Raw genomic sequence first — 21,596 nt, 5'->3', positions numbered from 1 at the left:
CTGTACAGTTGTAGCAAGACTTCCCTACTTTTATAATCCATTCCCCTTGCAACAATGGAGGAAAAGATTTGGCAAACATTTTCCTGAGAACAGGAACCCCTTTAACATGCTAGCACTAATTAACCGAGAGCGAACAAATCTGTAACAAAGTTTAATTTTTGCCTCAGGGATCAAACGCACAATTCAACCTCAGGCTAGTGGGCCCTGAAGGTATATTCCGAGTTATTCCCCAGACTGTCCTCAATGAAGCACAAGTCACGATAATAGTGGAGGACTCGGCTGCTATTGACTACGAAAAGTTCCAAGTGTTTACTTTCAAGGTACGTGCGTTTGGAGATCCGAGTAGGTTTTGACAAATTTGGGTTTTACGTAGATCTTCCAGCTTCAATAAAAAAATACCATTACTTCCTCTATAGCTCCTTGCTGTTGAGTCGGACACTCCAGAAAAGTTCAGTTCCACGGCCGACATTATCATTCATCTGGTGGACACAAATGACAATATTCCCAAGTTCACGGCCGAATTCTATGTTGCACGGATTCCTGAAAACTCACCTGGGGGCTCTCCTGTTATCTGTGTAACCGTAAGTGGAGGATGTTTTTAGCGGCGATCTTGTGAACATTTCTTTTAAACAGCTCCCCCTGTTGCTCAGTTGGTAAAGTGCGATTGGACCTCACAGGCCTGCCGGTCCCAGGGTTTCACTCCCAGTCTGTGGTGAGTTAGCTGCTCTCAACCGCTGTGGGAGTAGGGCTGCTATAATTGTTAGCAATGGGCCGCGGGAGGGGAAACTAAGCTGGCGTTCCAACTCCCGTCTCCTATCCGCGAATGTTTTGTGACGGAGGAGCGGTGAGAGATCGTGGCAGAGGTGTGGCAAATGGTGGTACGGGGCCCAGAAGAGCCGAGAGCCCAGGGGCAGCACGGGCCCAGCCCACACTGCGATATGTATGCTCACTAGGCCCATGCAGAGCAGAGCTGGTCTCCAGTCGTCCTGGTTAATCCTTGCCACTGGATAAAGGCCTAGCTCTGTCGAGCCCGTGTGGTGGCTAATGTGCAATGGTCACCACACGTTAAAAAAATCCACGCACAGGCATCTTCCACCCCTGGGGTTCAGGACTGGAATATCATTGGAACATCTGCGAACTCATTCCTTTTGGTGTGGAAGCAAGTCATCCTCGTTCAAGGGACCGCCTATGATGATGATGATATGTGGCTATCAGATGAAAGCATGGGTTGGCCTCCATTGTGATGCCCTCCATGCTGGAATAGTCTGATGACACTCAGCAGCCTTATCCCAATTCCAATTGAAATTAAATTTGGGTTCCTTGCACATTTTCATACGATGCTCCTTAAAACTACCTCTTTGACCAAACGTTTGGTCACCTGCTCTAATTTCTACTTATGCAGCTCAGTGTCAAAAAATGTTTTATCTCATAATACTCCTGTGAAGTGCGTTGGGATGTTTCGCTACGATAAAGGCGCTATATTAATGCAAGTTGTTGCTGTTATTGTGCCTCCTGGAAAATGGCTTCAGGCATCGTATCAGCCACTAATTTGGAGGCGGCTAGGGAGCCAGGCGGGTGTGGGGGAGGGCTGGGATGTGGTCCGGCCCTGCTGAATTTAATGGCAAGGCCTGATTAACATTTGATTCTCTGTTTCCCGCCCGCAGCCAGCCAGATGGAGAGGCTGTCGGGCAGGTAGGCCTGTGGCACCAGGCCACAGAGAGGAGGAGTAAGGGAGGGATTGGGGCGGGGAGTGGGGAGGGGGGCGGTAGCTGGAGCGGGTCTGAAGGCCGGGGATCAGGGGCTGCAGATTATCGGCGGGGTCGGGGTTAAAACCGGATGTGGGCGGGTTGGAGGCGGTTTGGGGGTCAAGATTCAAATTTTTAACACTTTTAGCTCCCATCTGACCCTAGCCCACCTGTTTTCGGGGGTTAAAATCCCCCACCCCCTCTGTTTCTGTCTCTCCAAAGCAAACCCCAGAGAGTATCTAGCTTTTTGCCAGTGCTCTTTTCCCCCCCCCCGCTCCCCAACCCTGAAGGCAGTGACTTTTCTTGTGATTCAGCTTTACAGTTGCTCACATCCTTCTATCACTGGGCCATCGGGGAATCTGTGGAGTTTCTAATGTCAAATCAGTCCTCGCGCCACGTTACTAGTGCAAAGTCAGCATTTCCATTCTTCACCAGCACTTTTTATTAGCTTTGTTCTCGAGACGTGGGTGTCAGCGGCAAGGCAGTATTTATTGCCCAACCAGTGGTGTAATGGAGCCAGACCACAAAGGGGTCACAGGTTCCCTACCATAAGGGACATTTGTGAACCAGCTCAGTATTTACCACAATGCGACAGGTATTACGATCATTGCCCATAAATTACCAGATTTTTCTAGTGGAATTTGAACTCATGACCTCTGGGTTGTTAGTCCAGTACCTTAAGCAATTTTCCCATGAGCTGCGCTTTGTTCTGCCCGGCCTGTTTCTTTCAATGCACTGTCCCCTTAAATTTCTGCGCAGTATTGTATTTACAATGTAAAAGCCAGTCAGCATCCAGCACAGGACCTTTCCCATTACTGCGTGGCCACATAATGGCGCAGCTTAGAGGGAACATTGACCATAACTTCTGTACCTTAACAGCGTCAGCTGTGGCTCAGTGGGTAGCACTCTCACCCCTCTGAGTCAGAAGGCTGTGGGTTCAAGTCCAACTTGAGCACCTAAATCTAAGCTGGTTCTCCAGTGCAGTGCTGAGGGAGTGCCGCACTGTCGGAGGTGCCGTCTTTCAGATGAGATGTTAAACCGAGGCCCCGTCTGCTCTCTCAGGTGGATGTAAAAGATCCCATGGCACTATTTCAAAGAAGAGCAGGGGAGTTATGGCGTGCTGGCCAATATTTATCCCTCAATTAACATCACAAAAACAGATTATCTCATCATTACCACATTGCTGTTTGTGGGAGCTTGCTGTGCACAGATTGGCTGCCACGTTTCCCACAGTGACTGCACTCCAAAAGTACTTCACTGGCTGTAAAATGCTTTGAGACGTCCGGTGGTCGTGAAAACGCTATATAAATGCAAGCCTTTCGTTCTTGAAGTGGTCCCACTTTAATACAAATCTGCTCTCTCACTCGCTACCTCCTTTCTCTTTGTGTTGTGAGATACCTTTTCAACACAAGACCATGGCATGCAAGTGGTCTTAGTTACTTTTCTTAATGTTACGAACCAAACCAATGCAGGGGAGAAGTAAGATAATTGAACCATATGGTATATGGCATCAAGTGATTGCCAGTTGCATGGCGGGCTAGTAAATAACGATCAAATCGGTTCTGATAAAAACAGCACCTGCCTTGTCATTATTCTGAACTTTGATTATCTTTATAGGCAAATGATCTCGACTCAGAAATGTGGGGAGAAATCAAGTATTCGATATATGGAACAGGGGCCGATCTGTGAGTAATATTATTGATTTTTTTTAATTCCAAGGAGTAGCTGGAGGTTTAAATAGAGCAATCCTCAAAAATCCAATTTAAAAAAGTCCAAACTGCGTGAGGTTTGATTGGGTCTCAGTCGCTCTTCCCTTGACAGCTGCACTGGCTCCTGAATAAGTGTCTGGCAAGCCGTTTTTTTCCATTTATTTCCAACGCAGCAAAATGCGTCACTTTTTGTGCAACAATAATTCTTGGCTGGCCTGTCTCCTCCCCCCCCGCCAAAAGTGAAGGTTGATCACAGTTTCTTGTGATGAAAATGCACCCTTGATATGTTAAGTTGAAATGAGTGAAATTAGGAAATACTTCTACACACAAAGGGTGGCAGAAGTTTGGAACTCTTTTCTAATTGATGCTGGGTCAATTGTGAATTTTAAATTGGAGATTGATAGCTCTTTCTTAACCAAAGGTATTGAGGGATATGGGGTATAGGCGCCCATATGGAGTTAGGTCGCAGATCAGCCATTGAATGGCAGAACAGGCTCGAAGGGCTGAATGGCCTACTCCATATTCCTATATTTCTATGTTATATCTCAGAATGTTTTTCCCAGCCTGTCACGATCACCTGATTAATAATACCCATATTCCGGCCTGATGACCAAAGTTTTCCACTGTGTAATGAAACCATAAAATGCCTGTTGGAGGAGCTCAAAATTCCTGTAGTGGGAAGAGGGTGTTATTCGCATGAATGACTTACCGGGAGGAAGGTAGTTGGGGGGGGGGACGGATGCGAGAAGGAATTTGTGGCGGAACCCGGATCCAGTGGGTTTGCACCCAGTTTATGTTGTGTCTCTAATTCCGATCAGAGGGATGAAACGAGTATTCCACCCACTCCCCCTACCTACAGCTGGAGCAAGGTTTGGGAGGGTAGGGGTGGTGTCTGGTGGTATTCCCGGGTTACCCTGGGAAACTTGAAACAAACAAAGACTTGTATTTATATAACGCCTTTCACGACCATCGGACGTCACAAAGCGCTCAACAGTACAGTACTTTTGGAGTGTAGTCACTGTTGTAATGTGGGAAACACGGCAGCCAATTAGCCCACAAACAGCTTGATAATCTGTAATTTTTTGTTATGTTGATTGAGGGATAAATGTTGTCCAGGATGCCTGGGATAACTCCCCTGCTCTTCTTCGAAATAGTGCCATGGAATCTTTTATGTCCACCTGAGAGAGCAGACGGGTCCTCGGTTCAACGTCTCATCTGAAAGACGGCACCTGGGAGTGTCAGCCTGGATTTATGTGCTCAAGTTGCTGGAGTGGGAATTGAACCCACAGCCTTCTGACTCAGAGGCAAGTGTGCTACCCACTGAACCACAGCTGACACTTGGGCTAGCACGCCCACCTTAGGCCCAGCAAAGCCACATCTACTGACAGCAGACATGGGTTCAAGATTGGCCCCAAACATCTTAAGCAGATTTAAGATGGGAATCACATCCTAAGCAAGCTACGGCTGGGAGGCCTCTCCTTGCCAGGGGTGGGGCAGGGTTCGAGGAGTTCCGAGCCCATTCTTTGTAAGTGGGTTTGAGGTTTCATTACACCTAATGCACAGAGGAAATGTTCTCCCAAATATTGAATTCTTCTCCCTCAATAATAGTTAAGAACTCAAGAACATTTAAATTATTTTCAACTAGATATGGCGCTTACCGCCAATACTGTTGGCCAACATGCTGGTACAGGTGCACATCGCGTAGCCAACTTTGGTTGGACATATTCCTGGAGGTTTCTTCAAGTGACCTCCCTCCTGACTCCAACTACCTGCCCTCAGACTTCCGCCATCAATTTCCTAAAACATTCATCTTCCCAATTTACCGCCTGCCCCACCAATTGGAAGGCAAACGAACTCTTCATTAGCCGCCTGGATGATTTTTGACTGTCTGTCAACCAACCTATTTTCCGATTTCGAACTTATAAATAGTTCAAAGAAAAACACTTTCTTTTGTAAACAACCCTGAGATATTTCTACAGAAGCAAAATACTACGGCCGCTGCAAATCTGAAAATAAAAAATAGAAAATGCTGGAAATATTCAGCTGGTCAGGCAGCATCTGTGGAGGGAGAAACAGAGTTTAGAGGCTCAAAATTGGCCAGGAGTTGCTCCGTTCTTTTTGGAGCAACTTGATTTTTCTGGAGTATCTTAAAAATCTCCATTTTGCACATTCAATTTGTGTCAGTGTAAGTGAGTTAGTTAGGATTTTTTTACTTTAGTTTAGTTTTTCTCAAAAGGGGGCATTATCAGCCACCTATGCCAGTTTTGGCCATTTAGGCCATTTTGGCCAGCTAATAGTTACTCCAAATCTACTGAGGCCAGCGTATGTGGCCACTTCAGAAAACCTTTGCGGAGAGTTAAGAAATCAGCACAGGTAGGTACATCGGAGGCCAGCAGAACTTAGTGACTTGACTAAAAAATGTGAATAGGATCAAACAGCTATACAGGACATCATATGACAAACTTCGCAAAGTTAATTTACTATACAACAGAAGCATTCATGGAAGCTTAAACTACAAAAATAAAAGAAGTAAAAGATAGTTAAATTAAATTGCCCTGATCTCACAACTAATTTAAACAATTATTTGTTTGCAATGATTATACTGGGCCAAAATTAAGCCCATATTATCTAAATAAAATCTATTTCAATAAATAAAATATTCTCTCAGTGTTCCTCCATCACTTATGTCCTTCTTTCACAATAACACCAGGTGAATAGGCTTGACAAATGGTCACCACTATTCACAAGAGTCAATACATATTCATAAAATGTTTTCAAAATATCCAAATAAAAAATAGAAGTCCTACCTTACCTCCAGCTTCAGCCCGGGAAGACAGCGGGCCGGCCTGTGCGGTTGGCCACTCGGCCTGCGATAGGGGCGGGACACACCAGTAACCGATATGCTGATGATGATGATCAGGTCCCAAGCTGCAGCACGCACACTGAGAGGCTGGGGGCGAGGAGCTACTGCGCATGCGCGCACACTCCAGCACACATGTGCAGACATCCCGGCACTGTTTTCAGCATGGGACGCTGGCTCCGCCCCCGACCCGACTGGCCATGCTGCACGAAGACCCGGGAGAGGCCGGACAGCGGCTAAAGTGGGGAGCGATTTTTTCGCAGCACTTTTCAGTGCAGAAAAGCGGCGCATCTCCTGTGAGTGCGCTGAAAAAAGGGGTGGGACAATTTTGAGCCCAACATTTTAGGTCGACGACCCTTCGTCATACTCAGCAGGTCAGGCAGCATCTGACAACGGGTCGGCGATCTGAAATGTTAACTCTGTTTCTCCCTCCGCAGATGCTGCCTGACCTGGCTGAATAGTTCCAACATTTTCTGTTTTTATTTACCCGAAATATTTCTCCTGGGTTTCTCACAGCAGTGTCCCGGAGATTAATCTTTCATTCTTGGAGATTCCAGGGCAAACTCTGAAACTCGGCAACTCTCATTGTACAGGACCTCCTTTAATGCAGGCATTTGTCTTGACCCGTTTTACTCCTTCTGTCATCCTAGTGAGCAAGGGGCTAAAACAACATGACTGGAGACAAGTGCCGTGGAGCACTGAAAATAATAAAAATGTTTGTGATGCATTCCACAATAACAAGTCTGCCAAGAGTAGGAAACTGCTTAAATATTACAGCTGTATCCGCTGAAGGTAGTGCAGGATAGAACACAATGTCAAGATTACAATAGTTATATTCTTTATGATGTCTTCAGAACCATTTTTAATGATGCTGCAGCCAAGTTGGGAAGGAGGGATGGGGAGGGGCGAGGGGGAGGAGGGGGATTGTTATTCTGCAAAATATTATTGTAGTTGTCTGAAATTCCTCTCTCCTATTTCAGTTACCCAAATTATTTTAAGCCCTTTGACAGCTTCATTAAAATAGCAGTGAGAGAGGAATTTCAATCAAACGTCTTAAGTATTTGTCCTTCAGTGTACAACAGAGTAATTTCAGGGTTGTTGTGTTTCAACTTTGTGCCCCTTCCTTCCCACCACCTCACCCCCCCCCACCCCCGCCACCTCTCTCCACATTGTTCTCCGTATTCTACGTTTCTTAAGAATGTGTGGTTAGAAAAATGTTTCACAAGGCGTACAATGAATTTAGTGTGCTTCAGTCTCCCAATCGTTAAGCATTTGCTTTTATATCGTCACAGTAAATCTCTTCTTAAGCCGTTAATTGGCTCAGGATGGACATTTGGGTCACTTGGTAGAGGTTGGATAAAGAAATGTATCAAATGGCTCCAAGACTTGAGCACAAAAATCTAGGCTGACACGCCAGTGCAGTACTGAGGGAGTTATCATCATCATCAGAGGCAGTCCCTCGGAATCGAGGAAGATTTGCTTCCACTCTTAGCATGAGTTCTTAGGTGGCTCTACAGTCCAATACGAGAACCACAGTCTCTGTCACAGGTGGGACAGATAGTCGTTGAGGGAAAGGGTGGGCAGGGAGCCCGGTTTGCCACACGCTCCTTCCGCTGCCTGCACTTGATTTCTGCAGGCTCTCGGCGACGATACGCGAGGAGCTCAGCGCCCTCCCGAATGCACAGGGAGTGCTGCACTGTCGGAGGTGCCGTTTTTCGGATGAAATGTTAAACCGAGACTCCATCTGCCCTCTCAGGTGGACGTAAAAGATCCCATGTCACTATTTTGAAGAAGTGCAGGGGAGTTATCCCCGGTGTCCTGGCCAATATTTATCCCTCAATCAACACAACAAAAAAAGCAGATGATCTGGTCATTAGCGCATTGCTGTTTGTGGGAACTTGCTGTGCGCAGATTGGCTGCTGTGTTTCCTACATTACAACAGCGACTACACTCCAAAGAATACTTCATTGGCTGTAAAGCGTTCTGGGATGTCCAGTTGTTGTGAAAGGCGCTATATAAATGCAAGTTTATCATTTCCTTCTTTACTTGATTAAACAGAAGATTGAGATCTTTGAAAAACAATATATAAATACTTCATATAATTCTGTCTCTTATAAATTACAAACTGAGCATTTGTCCAAATAATATCTTTGCAGGGACCAAGACAATAAAACTTTACTCAAAATTCTAAAACTGCACATTTAGTTTGGTGCTTATCTCCCTTCTTTACAGCAGTACTGTCTAAACAACCTGAACTGAAACATGTTCTGGGTAAAATCTCTGTAGGTTCTCCCACTCATTTGTCTGTTTTTCTGGGGTTCCCGCTGCTTTTCTGGCCGAGTTATGGGAGGTGGGGTTGAAGAGGAGGAACTCCATGGAAATTCACTACCCTCTGTTTCTAAGCCATAGAGATCAATAAATTCCCAAGCTCAATCTGAGTTGAAATTGGACGCATGGCCTTTAGATTAGAGGAAGAAATTAATCTAGCTTCCTGCCCCTGAGTGCTATACCTCATTCCTATTGGAAGCACAAATAGAATCATAGAATGGTTACAGCACAGAAGGAGGCCATTCGGCCCATCAAGCCCATGCCGGCTATCTACGAGAGGACTTCAGCTGGTCCCAATTCCCCGCCCGTTCCCCGTAACCCTGCAAATCCTTTTCCTTCAGGTACTTATCCAATTCCCTTTTGAAAGCCACAATTGAGTCTGCTTACACCGCCCTCTCAGGCAGCGCATTCCAGATCCCAACTACTCGCTGCGTAAAAAGATTTTCTTCATGTTGTACGTTTTCTAAATCTCTGGCATTAAATTTGACAGTGAGACAATTCTTTAAAAACAATTGGAACAGTTTATTAAAAGAAACACACACACATGCACATCCACCTTAGTTACAACAGATACAATGAGGTTATAATAAAGAGTGATATACGTTACTTCCCTTTGGCTGGCTGGTTCAGGAGAGAGAGAAAAGTTTTTGGCTGAGTTCTTTATACCTCTCAAAGACATTGTCCCTCAGAAAGCCTCAGGATTGGACCTTGGTTCCAGGGCAGTTCCTTATTGGCTCGCCTCACACATGTATCTGTCTGGCCTGGCTCAGCCATCTCTTGATTAGTTTAAATAGATTTCCAATACACAAAACCCATGCGGCAGCTCTGTGGGCTTCCATTTTGTTTCTTTCAAAACTCAGCCCACGCTGGCAAACTGTGGGCTTTCATTTTGTTTCAACACAAACAGGCCTTTCCATATAATCTACACTTTTAACATTTATACATACACAGAATCAATTTTAATCATTAATAAACACTTTTATTCTTACAATGTCGCCTTTGGTTCTCCTGCCAATTTGTGTCCTCTAGTTTTCGATCCTTCCGCCAAAGGGAACAACTTCTCTCTATCTACTCTGTCTAGACCCCTGGTGGTTTTGAATGCCTCTATCAAATCTCCTCTCACTTTTCTCTGCTTTAAGGAGAACAACCTCAGCTACTCCAGTCTCTCCATAACTCACAGTGAACAATGGGCACTGGGCTGAGACAGCTGTGGAACTGTACGCTAGAGAGTGAGTAATGTCGTAAGGAGGGGAGCGGAGAAAATGCTTAATCTATTTTGCTGCTAAGACAAATATAAAATGTTGACATCTTTAGGGGAAGTATTTGCCATCCATCTGCATTACTGGAAAAAAGTGGACACTTTCAACAACATCTATGACACTTGTTTTAAAATCAGGCTAATGTTTAAACTGGAAAAATATGTGCCTGTTGTATTAACACCCCCTCTAGTGGACACACATCCACACTCAGAAAAAATGGCTATAATTCTTTTTGCATCCGAGAACAATATCTAAAAATGATTAAGGATGTAATGCTATCAACTTATTATGCTGAGATTTTTTTTTTAAATGATTAAGGTACTATTTAAACTACATTCTGCAAACAGCCAACAGTTCTGGTCACCACATTACAGGAAAGATGCACACGAGAGGGTACAGAGGAGATTTACGAGGATGTTGCCAGGGCTGGAGAATTTTCACCATGAGGAAAGATTGGATAGGCTGGGGTTGTTTTCTTTGGAACAGAGGAGGCTGAGGAAAGATTTAATTGAGGTGTATAAAATTATGAGGGACCTAGATAGAGTGGATAGGAAGGACCTATTTCCCTTAGCAGAGAGGTCAATAACCAGAGGCGTAGATTTATGGTAATTGGTAAAAGGATTAGAGGGAGTTGAGAAGAACTTTTTTCACCCGAGAGTGGTGGGGCCTGGAACTCACTGCCTGAAAGGGTGGTAGAGGCAGAAACGGCCATCACATTTAAAAGTATTTGGATGTGCACTTGAAGAGCCGTAACCTACAGGGCTACGGACCTAGTGCTGGAAGGTGGGATTAGGCTGGGTTGCTCTTTTTCGGTCAGCATGGACCCGATGGACCAAACGGCCTTCTTCTGTGCCGTAGACTTCTACGATTCTATGAAAACCATGCTGGGGAAATGATCAGTGTTGCTATTTATGTGCTATAGCTTAAATAATCACGTAACCATTTATAAAGTGGCTGAGTGGGTAGCACTTTACCATCTGAGTCAGAAGACTGTAGGTTCAAGTCCCACTCCAGAGACTTGAGCACAAAAATCTAGGCTGACACTCCAAGACCCCGTCTGCCCTCTCGGTGGATGTTAACGATCCCATGGCACCATTTCAAAGAAGAGCTGGAGAGTTATCCCTGCTGTCCTGGCCAATATTTATCCCTCAATCAACATAACAAAAACAGATTACCTGGTCATTATCACATTGCTGTTTCTGGGAGCTTGCTGTGTGCAAATTGGCTGCCGTGTTTCCTACTTTGCAACAGTGACTGCACTCCAAAAGTACTTCATTGGCTGTAAAGCGCTTGAAGACGTTCGGTGGTCATGAAAGGCGCTATATAAATGCAAGTCTTTCTTTCTTATAAGATCCCACAACACAAAGGTTTATGCACTTAGCTAGTCTCAATCATCATATTTACATGCACACCCGCCCCATATTGTACAGAACTGGAATTGCAATGTTACATAATCAGCATATAACTAAGCAGATGCTAATACATTGAAAACTGCCATGCATTCTTCCTTGTTACACTGGTGTATTATATTCCCCATGTTACATTGGACACAAGCTAATTAACTGACAGCTTTGAGTGCATCCACTCAAAGTAACTGAGAGCTGCCAGTTTATCATCATCATCATAGACAGTCCCTCGGGATCGAGGAAGACTTGCTTCCACTCTAAAAGTGAGTTCTCAGGTGAGTGAACAGTCCAATGCGGGAATTACAGTCTCTGTCACAGGTGGGACAGTCAGTGGTTGAAGGAAAGGGCGGGTGGGGAGTCTGGTTTGCTGCATGTTGTTTCCGCTGTCTGCGCTTGTTTTCTGCACGCTCTCGGTGACGAGACTCGAGGTGCTCAGCGCCCTCCCGGATGCTCTTCCTCCACTTTGGGCGGTCCTGGGCCAGGGATTCCCAGGTGTCGGTGGGGATGTTGCACTTTACCAAGGAGGCTTTGAGGGTGTCCTTGAAACGTTTCCTCTGCCCACCTGGGGCTCGCTTGCCGTTTAGGAGTTCCGAGTAGAGCGCTTGATTACGGACAATGTCGGTCACGCGGACAATGTGGCCTGCCCAGCGGAGCTGGTCAAGTGTGCTCAGTGCTTTGATGCTGGGGATGTTGGCCCGGGCGAGTACATTGGCGTTGATGCGTCTGTCCTCCCAGTGGATTTGCAGGATCTTGCGGAGGCATCGCTGGTGGTACTTCTCCAGCGCTTTAAGATGCCTGCTGTATATAGTCCACGTCTCTGAGCCATACAGGAGGGCGGGTATCACTACAGCCCTGTAGACCATGAGCTTGGTGCCAGTTAACAGACTGATTTTCTGAATGTGTAGCTGATCATTTTATAGCAACGCATTTTCCGATGTGTTTTAAAACTTCTATTCTCGTAAACCTGCTTTACCTAAGGACATGTTGGACTCACTACTTAACTTGTCATTACATTACTAAAATGCAGTGGCTCCTGCCAACGAACCGGAAGCTGTGCAGAAGCATTCTGTGCATAACCGTTAGGTCCCAAATTTAAAAAATAACGTTCACCACAACAGACGTAGAATCTGAGACATGCTGCAGTTTTCCAGCTTTCTCAACAACCCATCTCCCTTCCCCCGCTTTTGCATTTCTTTTTAACGAACCTGCTCTCATGACAAACCGGCAGCGTGCATGCACAGACCGTTTCCGGTTCGTTGGCAGCAGTCACTCTGAGAGCCCATGGGGTGACTGGAATGGGAAAGTGTCACCGTGATGTGACTGTCTGACACTGATGATGCACGCTCAGAATGGAAAATGTTCCAATGCCCGGCACAAATATCCCTCAACTCCAAATCATAAATGCTTAAAGCACGGGAAGGGGTCATTGGGCCGTTGTCTCTGTACAGGTCCTTGCGAAAGCGATCCAAATCTAATCCCACTGCCCTCTTCTCTCCTCACATTCCCTGCACCTTCCTCTGCTTCAAATATTTAGCCAGTTTTCCCTTAAAGGATGCAATGGTCTCTGCCTTGCCCAGAACAGTTCTGGTCGCCATATTATAAAAATGGTATAGAGGCACTGGAGAGGGTGCAGAGAAGATTTACAAGGATGATACCAGAAATGCAAGGGTATACATAGCAGGAAAGGATGAACAGGCTGGGCCTCTTTTCTCTTGAAAAAAGAAGGCTGAGAGGTGATCTAATATAGGTCTTTAAAATTATGAAAGGTTTTGACAGAGTGGATACAGAGAGAATGTTTCCACTTGAGTTCATCAATATCAGATAGTCACCAAGAAATCCAATAGGGAATTCAGAAGGAACTTCTTTACCCAGAGAGTGGTGAGAATGTGGAACTCGCTGCCACAGGGAGTGGTTAAAGTGAATAGTATTGACGCATTTAAGGGGAGGCTAGACAAGCATATGAGGGAGAAGGGAATAGAGGGTTATGCGATTAGATTTAGCTGAGGAAAGACGGGAGGAGGCTCGAGTGGAGCATGGCCTGGTTGGGCCGAATGGCCTGTTTCTGTGCCGTATATCTTATGTAATCAACTGCTCCTGTACTCCAAAGTATTCTGAGCTCCAACAACCCTCTGTATGAAGACATTTCTTCTAACCTCTCCCTTCATTCTCTTTGTGACAACTTTAAATTGATGAACAGCAAATTCACTAAAAAATAATGATTAAAACTTTGGAATTGATATATAAGTGTGTTAAGTGTTATACATTTTTGGTTTGATCAGAACAACATATCGAGATGGCTGCTCACTGCATCTTATCAGTGTGTCAACATCATTATCATCATAGGCAGTCCCTCGGAATCAAGGAAGACTTGCTTCCACTCCCAAAGTGAGTTCTTTGATGGCGGAACAGTCCGATACGAGAGCCACAGACCGTGTTACAGGTGGGACAGACATTCGTCGAGGGAAGGGGTGGGTGGGGCTGGCTTGCCGCGCGCTCCTTCCGCTGCCTGCGCCTGGCCTCTTCATGCTCTTTGCGTTGAGACTCGAAGAGCTCAACGCCCTCCCGGATGGAGTGTGTAATTATAGACCGGCCTATTATTTTCCTGAATCCTTATTTTTCAGATTTCTGATTCACCCCATCACGGGGATTATTTACACGCAACCCTGGGCTGTGCTGGACGCGGAGCTGCAATCCAAGTACAACTTTCACATCAAAGCGGATGATGCGGAAGGGAAGTACAGCTTGGCTGAAATCTTTGTAACCATTCTCGATATAAATGATCACTATCCAGAATTTAACGAGAATATTTTGGAGAAGGTTATGATCATTGGATCACCCGTAAAAGTTGAGGTAAGAAAGGGGAGCGAAATAATTTTTATATATTATTGTCTCCCAATGTATAGATGTGTGAGCCATAGATGAATCAGATCAGAGTTTACAGAGATTACATTTTCTCAAGTAAAGTTTCAGGTTAAAAATCTTTGTCTGTTGCAGAATGGTGGGGTCTGGACTATACTAGTTTCTAACATCAGTCAGAGCATGGTGCTCTAGCAGAATGAGGGAAAATTTGAAGGAAGATTGATCCCAAACTTTAATCACCCACCTCACTGTGGGCAGTACAGAGGGCCATTGCCAGGGATCTGGGAGCCGATCACCCATCCGCCCTCTTGATTGCATTTCCACAGTGCATGGAGCATCAGTATAGAGAGAGGAGAGATTGAGCTGACTAGGCCTATATTTTCTCGAGTTTAGAAGAGTGAGAGGTGATCTCATTGAAACATTCAAAATTCTTACAAGGTTTGACAGGATAGATGCAGGGAGGATGTTTTCCACGGGCAGGGGAGTCTAGAACCGGGGAGTCACAGACGCAGAATAAAGGGTCGGCCATTTAGGACTGAGATGAGGAGAAATTTCTTCACTCAGAGGGTGGTGAATCTTTGGAATTCTCTACCCCAAATGGCTGTGGAGGCTCAGTAATTGATTATGTTCAAGACAGAGATTTTTAGATATTAAGGGAATCAAAGGATATGGGGATAATGCAGGAAAGTGGAGTTGAGGTAAAAGATCAGCCATGATCTTATTGAATGGCGGAGCAGGCTTGAGGGGCCCAATGGCCTACTCCTGCTGCTAATTCTTATGTTCTTATGTTCTTATACTATACAATCATTTCTAAAAGTAGAACATTTACTGTTAACAGTGGCATCTGTGAATAGCTGCATTGTGGCCATGCCAGGAAGGTCAATAGTGTTGACAATGTCCGGTGATATTGCACATTAACAACTCAACATGTTTCACAAGAGATTGGAAGGCACCAATCAGGAAGTGAGGGAGAAGGTTAGAGGAGGTGAATGAAGAGAGAGATTTTTAAGGAGAATTTTGACAGTGGGAAGAAGCGGGAAGATGAGAAGAAATTAAAACAGTGTCCAGGAGTGCAGGCGCACAGTGGCTGAAAGCCCTGGCACAAAGAGCCGAAGGGGACAGGTATCATAGAGCACAGTTGGAAGAGCAGAGGGCCCATGTCAGGACACTGGATTGGAGAATACTGCAGAAGTACTGTGGAGCAAGGCCACAAAGTGACTTGGAAACAAGAACAAGGATTGAAAGAATGTAAGGACATAAGAAATAGGAGCAGGAGTAGGCCATATGGCCCCTGAGCCTGCTCCGCCATTCAATAAGATCATGGCCGATCTGATCTTGGACACAATTCCACTTTCTTGCCTGATTCCCCTATAGTTCAAGAATCTGCATATTTCAGCCTTAAATATATTCAATGACTCAGCCTCCACAGCTCTCTGGGTAGAGAATTGCAAAGATTCACGACTCTCTGAGAGAAGAAATTCCTCCTCATCTCCAACTTCAATGGGCGACCCCTTATTCTGAAACTATGCCCCTTAGTTCTAGATTTCACCATCTACTCTGTCAAGCCCCTCAGAATCTCATATGTTTTAGTCAGATCACCTCTCATTCTTCTAAATTCCAAGAAGAAAATGCTATTTGCTGGTGGATGTACAACCAATGGAGGTCAATCATGACAGGAGCAATAGGGTTTTGGATTTAGTATGGGATCAGTCATAGGTGGTCCCTCGAAACGAGGATGACGCCTCCACGGCAAAAAAGGATGAGTTCACAGGTGTTTCAATGAAGGACCAGAATAACATCCTGAAGGTGCCTGTGGGTGGATTTTTTTAACGTGTGGTGGCCGTTGCACACCAGCAACCACACTGGCATGACAGAGCTAGGTCTTGGTCCAGTATGGGAGAGGATGCAGGTGGCAGTGTTCTGAATGACTTGGTGTTACGTATAGTCCATGAGACCACCAAAGAGCATGTCAGAGAAAGCAAGCTTTCAGGTGGCAAAGGTGTTGGCAAGGGTTCCGGGGACAGGACGATCACTTCTACATCTGCCAGTTGGCTTTTCCTGAGCAAAAATCACAAAAATGTTCACACTGAGTACCAGTGTTCCCTCTAAATTGTCTATATTCGTGCAGCCTGTTTATTTCAATGCGCAGTCCCTTTGAATGTCTGCGCATGCGCAGTATTTCCAATGGAAAAACTTGTGAGCGGCCTGCGCGGGACCGTGCAGATTACTGCGTGGCTGCACACACGTGCAGCTTAGAGGGATAAAAGTATAAAAGTAGGGAAGTCCTGCTACAACTGTACAGGGCGCGGGTGAGACTGAACCTGGAGTCCTGTGTACAGTTTTGGGGCCCAGAATTCGCCACCATTTAGCACCAAATTTTTGGAGGTATCTGTGTTTTTTTCAGCTAACTTAATTTTTCAAGTCTCGACAAGGATATAACACCGGCCTTAACAGGTAATGTCTGATTTTTTTAGTTAACGTGTTTATGCCATCACTTGGGGTCCAACCCACTCGTAACCATTTTTGCCCGTTTTTGCGAGTTTCACCAATAAAGATTTTTTCAAAAACAGCACTGGGACCACCTTGAAAAACCGTACCGTACCCAATCGGAGTCAGATAGAAATCGGCGTTACAGATGCCAACTTGTTTATCGGAGCTGAGTTACAGGTTTTGGCGGGAGTGAACAAGACTTATGTTATGTCCAAACGAATTAAAAATGTTTGCTTCTGCCGAGGGAAAAGAGAAGTTTTATTTATTGCAGTAAATTGCGAGTTGAAGTTCCACCAGTGAACCGCTGCTCACCGGGCTCGAGGCACACGGGGTCGGAGTGCCGGCCGGCAGGATCGCTCCCTCGGCCGGACACAGGAGCTTGGCGCTGGGGGGTGGGGTGGGTGGGGGGGGATGTGGAGGAGTGGAAGCCAAGCCAGGGAGAGCGCCAGCAGTGGAGTTTCTTTTCGGGCAGGGATAGGGGTGGGTTATTACACGTTGCCCTGGAAACCTAAATGATTGGGCATGCGCAGAATGAGGCCTCACTTTTTCAGCACAGAAGGTAAGCTCCACCCACAGAAGCTATGGTCTTTCTGCACTGCGCCAAATTCAAAGAGAAAAATGGCGAAACTCCTGACTTTTTTTGGCGCTACTTCGGCTTAAAAAATCGGCCGTTAATCTGAGATTGCGCCAAAAAAAGGCAATGTGGAATTTTGGGCCCTTGGTCTCCTTATTTAAGGAGGGATATACTTGCATTGGAAGCAGTTCAGAGAAGGTTCACAAGGTTGATTCCTGAGATGAAGGGGTTGTCGTATGAAGAAAGGTTGAGCAGGTTGGGCCTGTACTCATTGGAGTTTAGAAGAGTGAGAGGTGATCTTATGGAAGCGTATAAGATTCTAAGGTGGCTTAACAGGGTAGATGCAGAGAGGATGTTTCCCCTCGTGAAGGAATCTAGAACTAGGGGGCATAGTTTCAGAATAAGGGGTTGCCCATTTAAAACAGAAATGAGGAGGATTTTTTTCTCCCAGAGGCTCATGAATCTTTGGAATTCTCTGCCCCAACCTGCTCAACCTTTCTTCATAAGACAACCCCTTCATCTCAGGAGGCTGGGTCATTGAATATATGTAAGGTGGAGATAGACAGATTCTTGAATGATAAGGGAGTCAAGGGTTATGGGGAGCGGGCAGGGAAGTGGAGTTGAGGCCAAGATCAGATCAACCATGATCTTATTGAATGGTGGAGCAGGCTCGGGGGGCCGTTTGGCCGACTCCTGCTCCTATTTCTTATGTTCTTATGAACATTGGTGATAACAAACCTCAGTGAGGAGGAAGAGTTTAAAATGAAACACATTGCGGTCCTATCTCCATCAAACAAAGATCCCCATAGCTCATCTGTCATTATCTCCAAGCTGCAAAGATTAAAACAAAAGGAGAGGATGGTGCCTTCCAGTAGGCTTCATGACCAATTGTCCCGTTGCAAGATGGCAGCTGAGAGGGACAGAGAAATCCTAGCCGTCCGATATGAATCTTATTGAAATTGCCAACTAGCTCTGGGGGGGGAGCTTTTCCCCACTGCACGGGTGAGAAAGATTTGCAGTTAAGTTGTGCAATAATTAGTGCTGGTGCCAACATCTTGTCCTTCAGGCGAGTTTCTGGAGCGATCTGATGAATTATGTCATTTGTGTTAAACATTCTTTTTTTTGACTGCAGGCCAAAGATGAAGATGCAGAAGAGCCAAACAATGTTGTAGATTACTCGATCATGCAAGCAGACCCACCAAACCTTTTCGACATTGACCAAGCCACAGGGGAGATAGTGCTGAAGTCCTACATCAAATCCCTGGAGGTCATTCACAACATCACCAGAAACAAAGACTGTCAGTGGTCACTGGTAGTGCAAGCGAAGGACAGAGGCTCTCCTTCATTCAGCACAACAGCTGTTGTCAGGATCGATATTACAGAGGAGGTAAGTATATGTTCCCTCAGGGGGTGCGCGGTAACCACGCAAGAATGCAAAAGTAAAATGCGACAATCTGACTGGTTTGGAGGATTCACTGAGGTGGAGGTCAGTAATTCAGAACAGAACATCTCCAGAAACCTTTGCATCCATTGATTAGTAATTTGAAAAAAGAAGGCTGAGGGGTGACCTAATAGAGGTCTTTAAAATTATGAAAGGGTTTTGATAAGAGTGGATACAGAGAGAGTGTTTCCACTTGTAGGGAAGAGCAAAACTAGAGGCCGTCTTTATAAGATAGTCACCAAGAAATCCAATAGGGAATTCAGAAGGAACTTCTTCACCCAAAGAGTGGTGAGAATGTGGAACTCGCTGCCACAGGGAGTGGTTGAAGCGAATAGTATCGATGCATTTAAGGGGAGGCTGGACAAGCATATGAGGGAGAAGGGAATCGAGGGTTATGCCGAAAGAGTCAGATGAGGAAAGACAGGAGGAGGCTCGAGTGGAGCATAAACACCGGCATGGACTTGTCGGGCTGAATGGCCTGTTTCTGTGCCGTCTTTCATATATAATCCTATGTAATCAATCACTCCTACACCAGATATGGCATGGTGTGCCTCAGTGGTAGGGTTTCTCATACTCCCCCGTGTTACACCAACAATGCTGATGAGAGTTTCTTCTTGCATAGTGGGTGCTCGTTCTGGGTCTCTACATGCACAGACTTGACTTTTATTCTAAATTGAATTGGAAAAATTAGGTGGAAAGAACAAAGAAGTTTTATGTTCTGCGCTCATGTGCCAGGAACAGGCTGAAATTATTCAGGCTACTTGCGACTCAAAGAGGAAGCCGCCATTTTCTCCTCCAAGTCCAAACAGAAACAACTCTGCAGGAAAGCCTCAGTGCTAATCTTGCTGCAAATTCACATGGCAAGCGGTAACTAGTGGGGTGCCGCAGGGATCAGTGCTGGGGCCTCAACTATTTACAATCTATATTCATGACTTGGATGAAGGGACCGAGTGTAATGTAGCCAAGTTTGCTGATGATTCAAAGATGTGTGAGAAAGCAAGTTGCAAGGAGGACACAAAGAATCTGCAAAGGGATATAGACAGACTAAGTGAGTGGGCAAATATTTGGCAGATGGAGTATAATGTGGGAAAGTGTGAGGTTATCCACTTTAGCAGGAAAAATAAAAAAGCAAATTATTATTTAAATGGAGATTATAAAATTCTGCAGTACTGAGGGACCTAGGGGTCCTTGTGCACGAAACATAAAAAATGAATATGCAGGTACCACAATTAATCAGGAAGAAAATTGAATGTTGGCCTTTATTGCAAGGGGGATGGAGTATAAAAGCAGGGAAGTACTGCTGCAACTGAACAGGGTGTTGGTGAGTCCACACCTAGAGTACTGCATACAGTTATGCTCCTTATTCAAGGAGGGACATACTTGCATTGGAGGCTGTTCAGAGAAGGTTCACTAGGTTGATTCCTCAGATGAAGGGGTTGACTTATGAAGAAAGGTTGAGCCTATACTCATTGGAGTTTAGAAGAATGAGAGGGGATCTTATTGAAACATAAAAGATACTGAGGGGGCTTGACAAGGTAGATGCAGAGAGAATGTTTCCACTCGTGGGGGAATCTAGAACTAGGGGGCATAGTTTAAGAATAAGGGGTCGCCCATTTAGAACTGAGATGAGGATGAATTTCTTATCTTGGAAAGTTGTAAATCTATGGAATTCTCTGCCCCAGAGAGCTGTGGAGGCTGGGTCATTGAATATATTTCAGGTGGAGGTAGACAGATTTTTGAACGATAAGGGAGTCAAGGGTTATGGGGAGCAGGCAGGGAAGTGGAGCTGAGCCCAAGATCAAATCAGCAATGATCTTATAGAATGGCGGAGCAGGCTCGAGGGGTCGAATGGCCAACTCCTGCTCCTAATTCTTATGGTATGTTCTTATATGGAAAGCTTCTGATCGTGCTTATCCTCCTGATCCAGCAGGTGCCTCCTCGCAGCGTGAGTCATCCTGGATGTTCAGGCATGTCTTAACAAATGGCTGAAAGCTGGCTTTGGTTAGGGGCCAAGGAGCGGGTGGCTTATCTAACGCTGAGCTGCATAATGTTCTGTGATTGGAAAGGACATAAAATTGGGGAAGAACAATAACTTGTAAAGCAACAAATTAGGCGAATGAATCTACATTAGGCACTAACTGAAAATCTTGGGATCTGGTGCCTGATTTAGTTGAGACCAGGAATCAAACTTCAATTCCCAGACTATTGAATTCGTAGACCGATAAAAACGCATTGGATGAGTGCGTCAATGTTGCTGTAGCGAAGCAAGAGCGAGTGTGGCTTTTGTGCATGCGAGGAAAACGAGATATCTAATGAACGGTACATATGTGTTGTACAAATGAAGAATCTAGTCCTAGGGACTAAATCACTTGTTTTCTTTGTACTCTTTTACAGACTTCTGACAGAGGGCATGTGGCAGACTTTTTGTTGCGATCTAGAGATAATCCTATGAAAGTGATAGGAGTGCTAGCTGGAATCGTTTGTTTCTTTGTGATTCTTACAATCTTAATTTCGACGGTGATATTCTGGCGGAACAAAAAGACCAATCGAGTTGGGCCAGTGAGACGCATCATAAAGCAGAGACCACGCCGGCAGACTCAGGCTCGCAGGTCGGGGTGGTTCCGCGGTAAGAAGGGCACCAAAAGACCAGCTTCTGGGGCCGGCCAGCATGTGCAGAACGTGAGCACCAACAATAACCGCTCGCCACTGCCGTGCGCCCCTCTGCTCCCTCCTCCACTATCGGCCAGACTCAACAAGTCAGACTGGAGTCTCCCGACTGTGTCGGGTTCCCTCAGTCCCAAAAGGATCTATGCCCCTGAGCAGCCAAAAAACAAGGCATCGAACATCAACGGTGCCCTAGTATCAGAACTCAAACTGCGCCTGGAAAGGAAGATGAATGAAGATGCTTCGAAACTGTACTTATAA

At 45.5% G+C, this 21,596-nt stretch overlaps 1 protein-coding gene across 1 annotated transcript in view; it reads left to right on the top strand.

Annotated features, from left to right (window-relative positions):
* cdhr1a (cadherin-related family member 1a) overlaps positions 1–21,596 on the top strand; it is a 45,471-nt gene extending 23,875 nt beyond the window's left edge. The window contains exons 12-17 of the mRNA XM_070865365.1: positions 168–320; positions 417–581; positions 3,363–3,430; positions 13,929–14,157; positions 18,363–18,617; positions 21,066–21,596. Of these exons, the coding sequence (XP_070721466.1) occupies positions 168–320; positions 417–581; positions 3,363–3,430; positions 13,929–14,157; positions 18,363–18,617; positions 21,066–21,596 (1,401 nt within the window). The remainder of the gene's footprint in view (positions 1–167; positions 321–416; positions 582–3,362; positions 3,431–13,928; positions 14,158–18,362; positions 18,618–21,065) is intronic.

The sequence above is a fragment of the Pristiophorus japonicus genome, chromosome 22, assembly GCF_044704955.1.
Source record: "Pristiophorus japonicus isolate sPriJap1 chromosome 22, sPriJap1.hap1, whole genome shotgun sequence".
Taxonomy (NCBI): domain Eukaryota; kingdom Metazoa; phylum Chordata; class Chondrichthyes; family Pristiophoridae; genus Pristiophorus; species Pristiophorus japonicus.
Note: the sequence above shows the minus strand (reverse complement) of the source record. Positions and strands in the feature narration are given on the sequence as shown.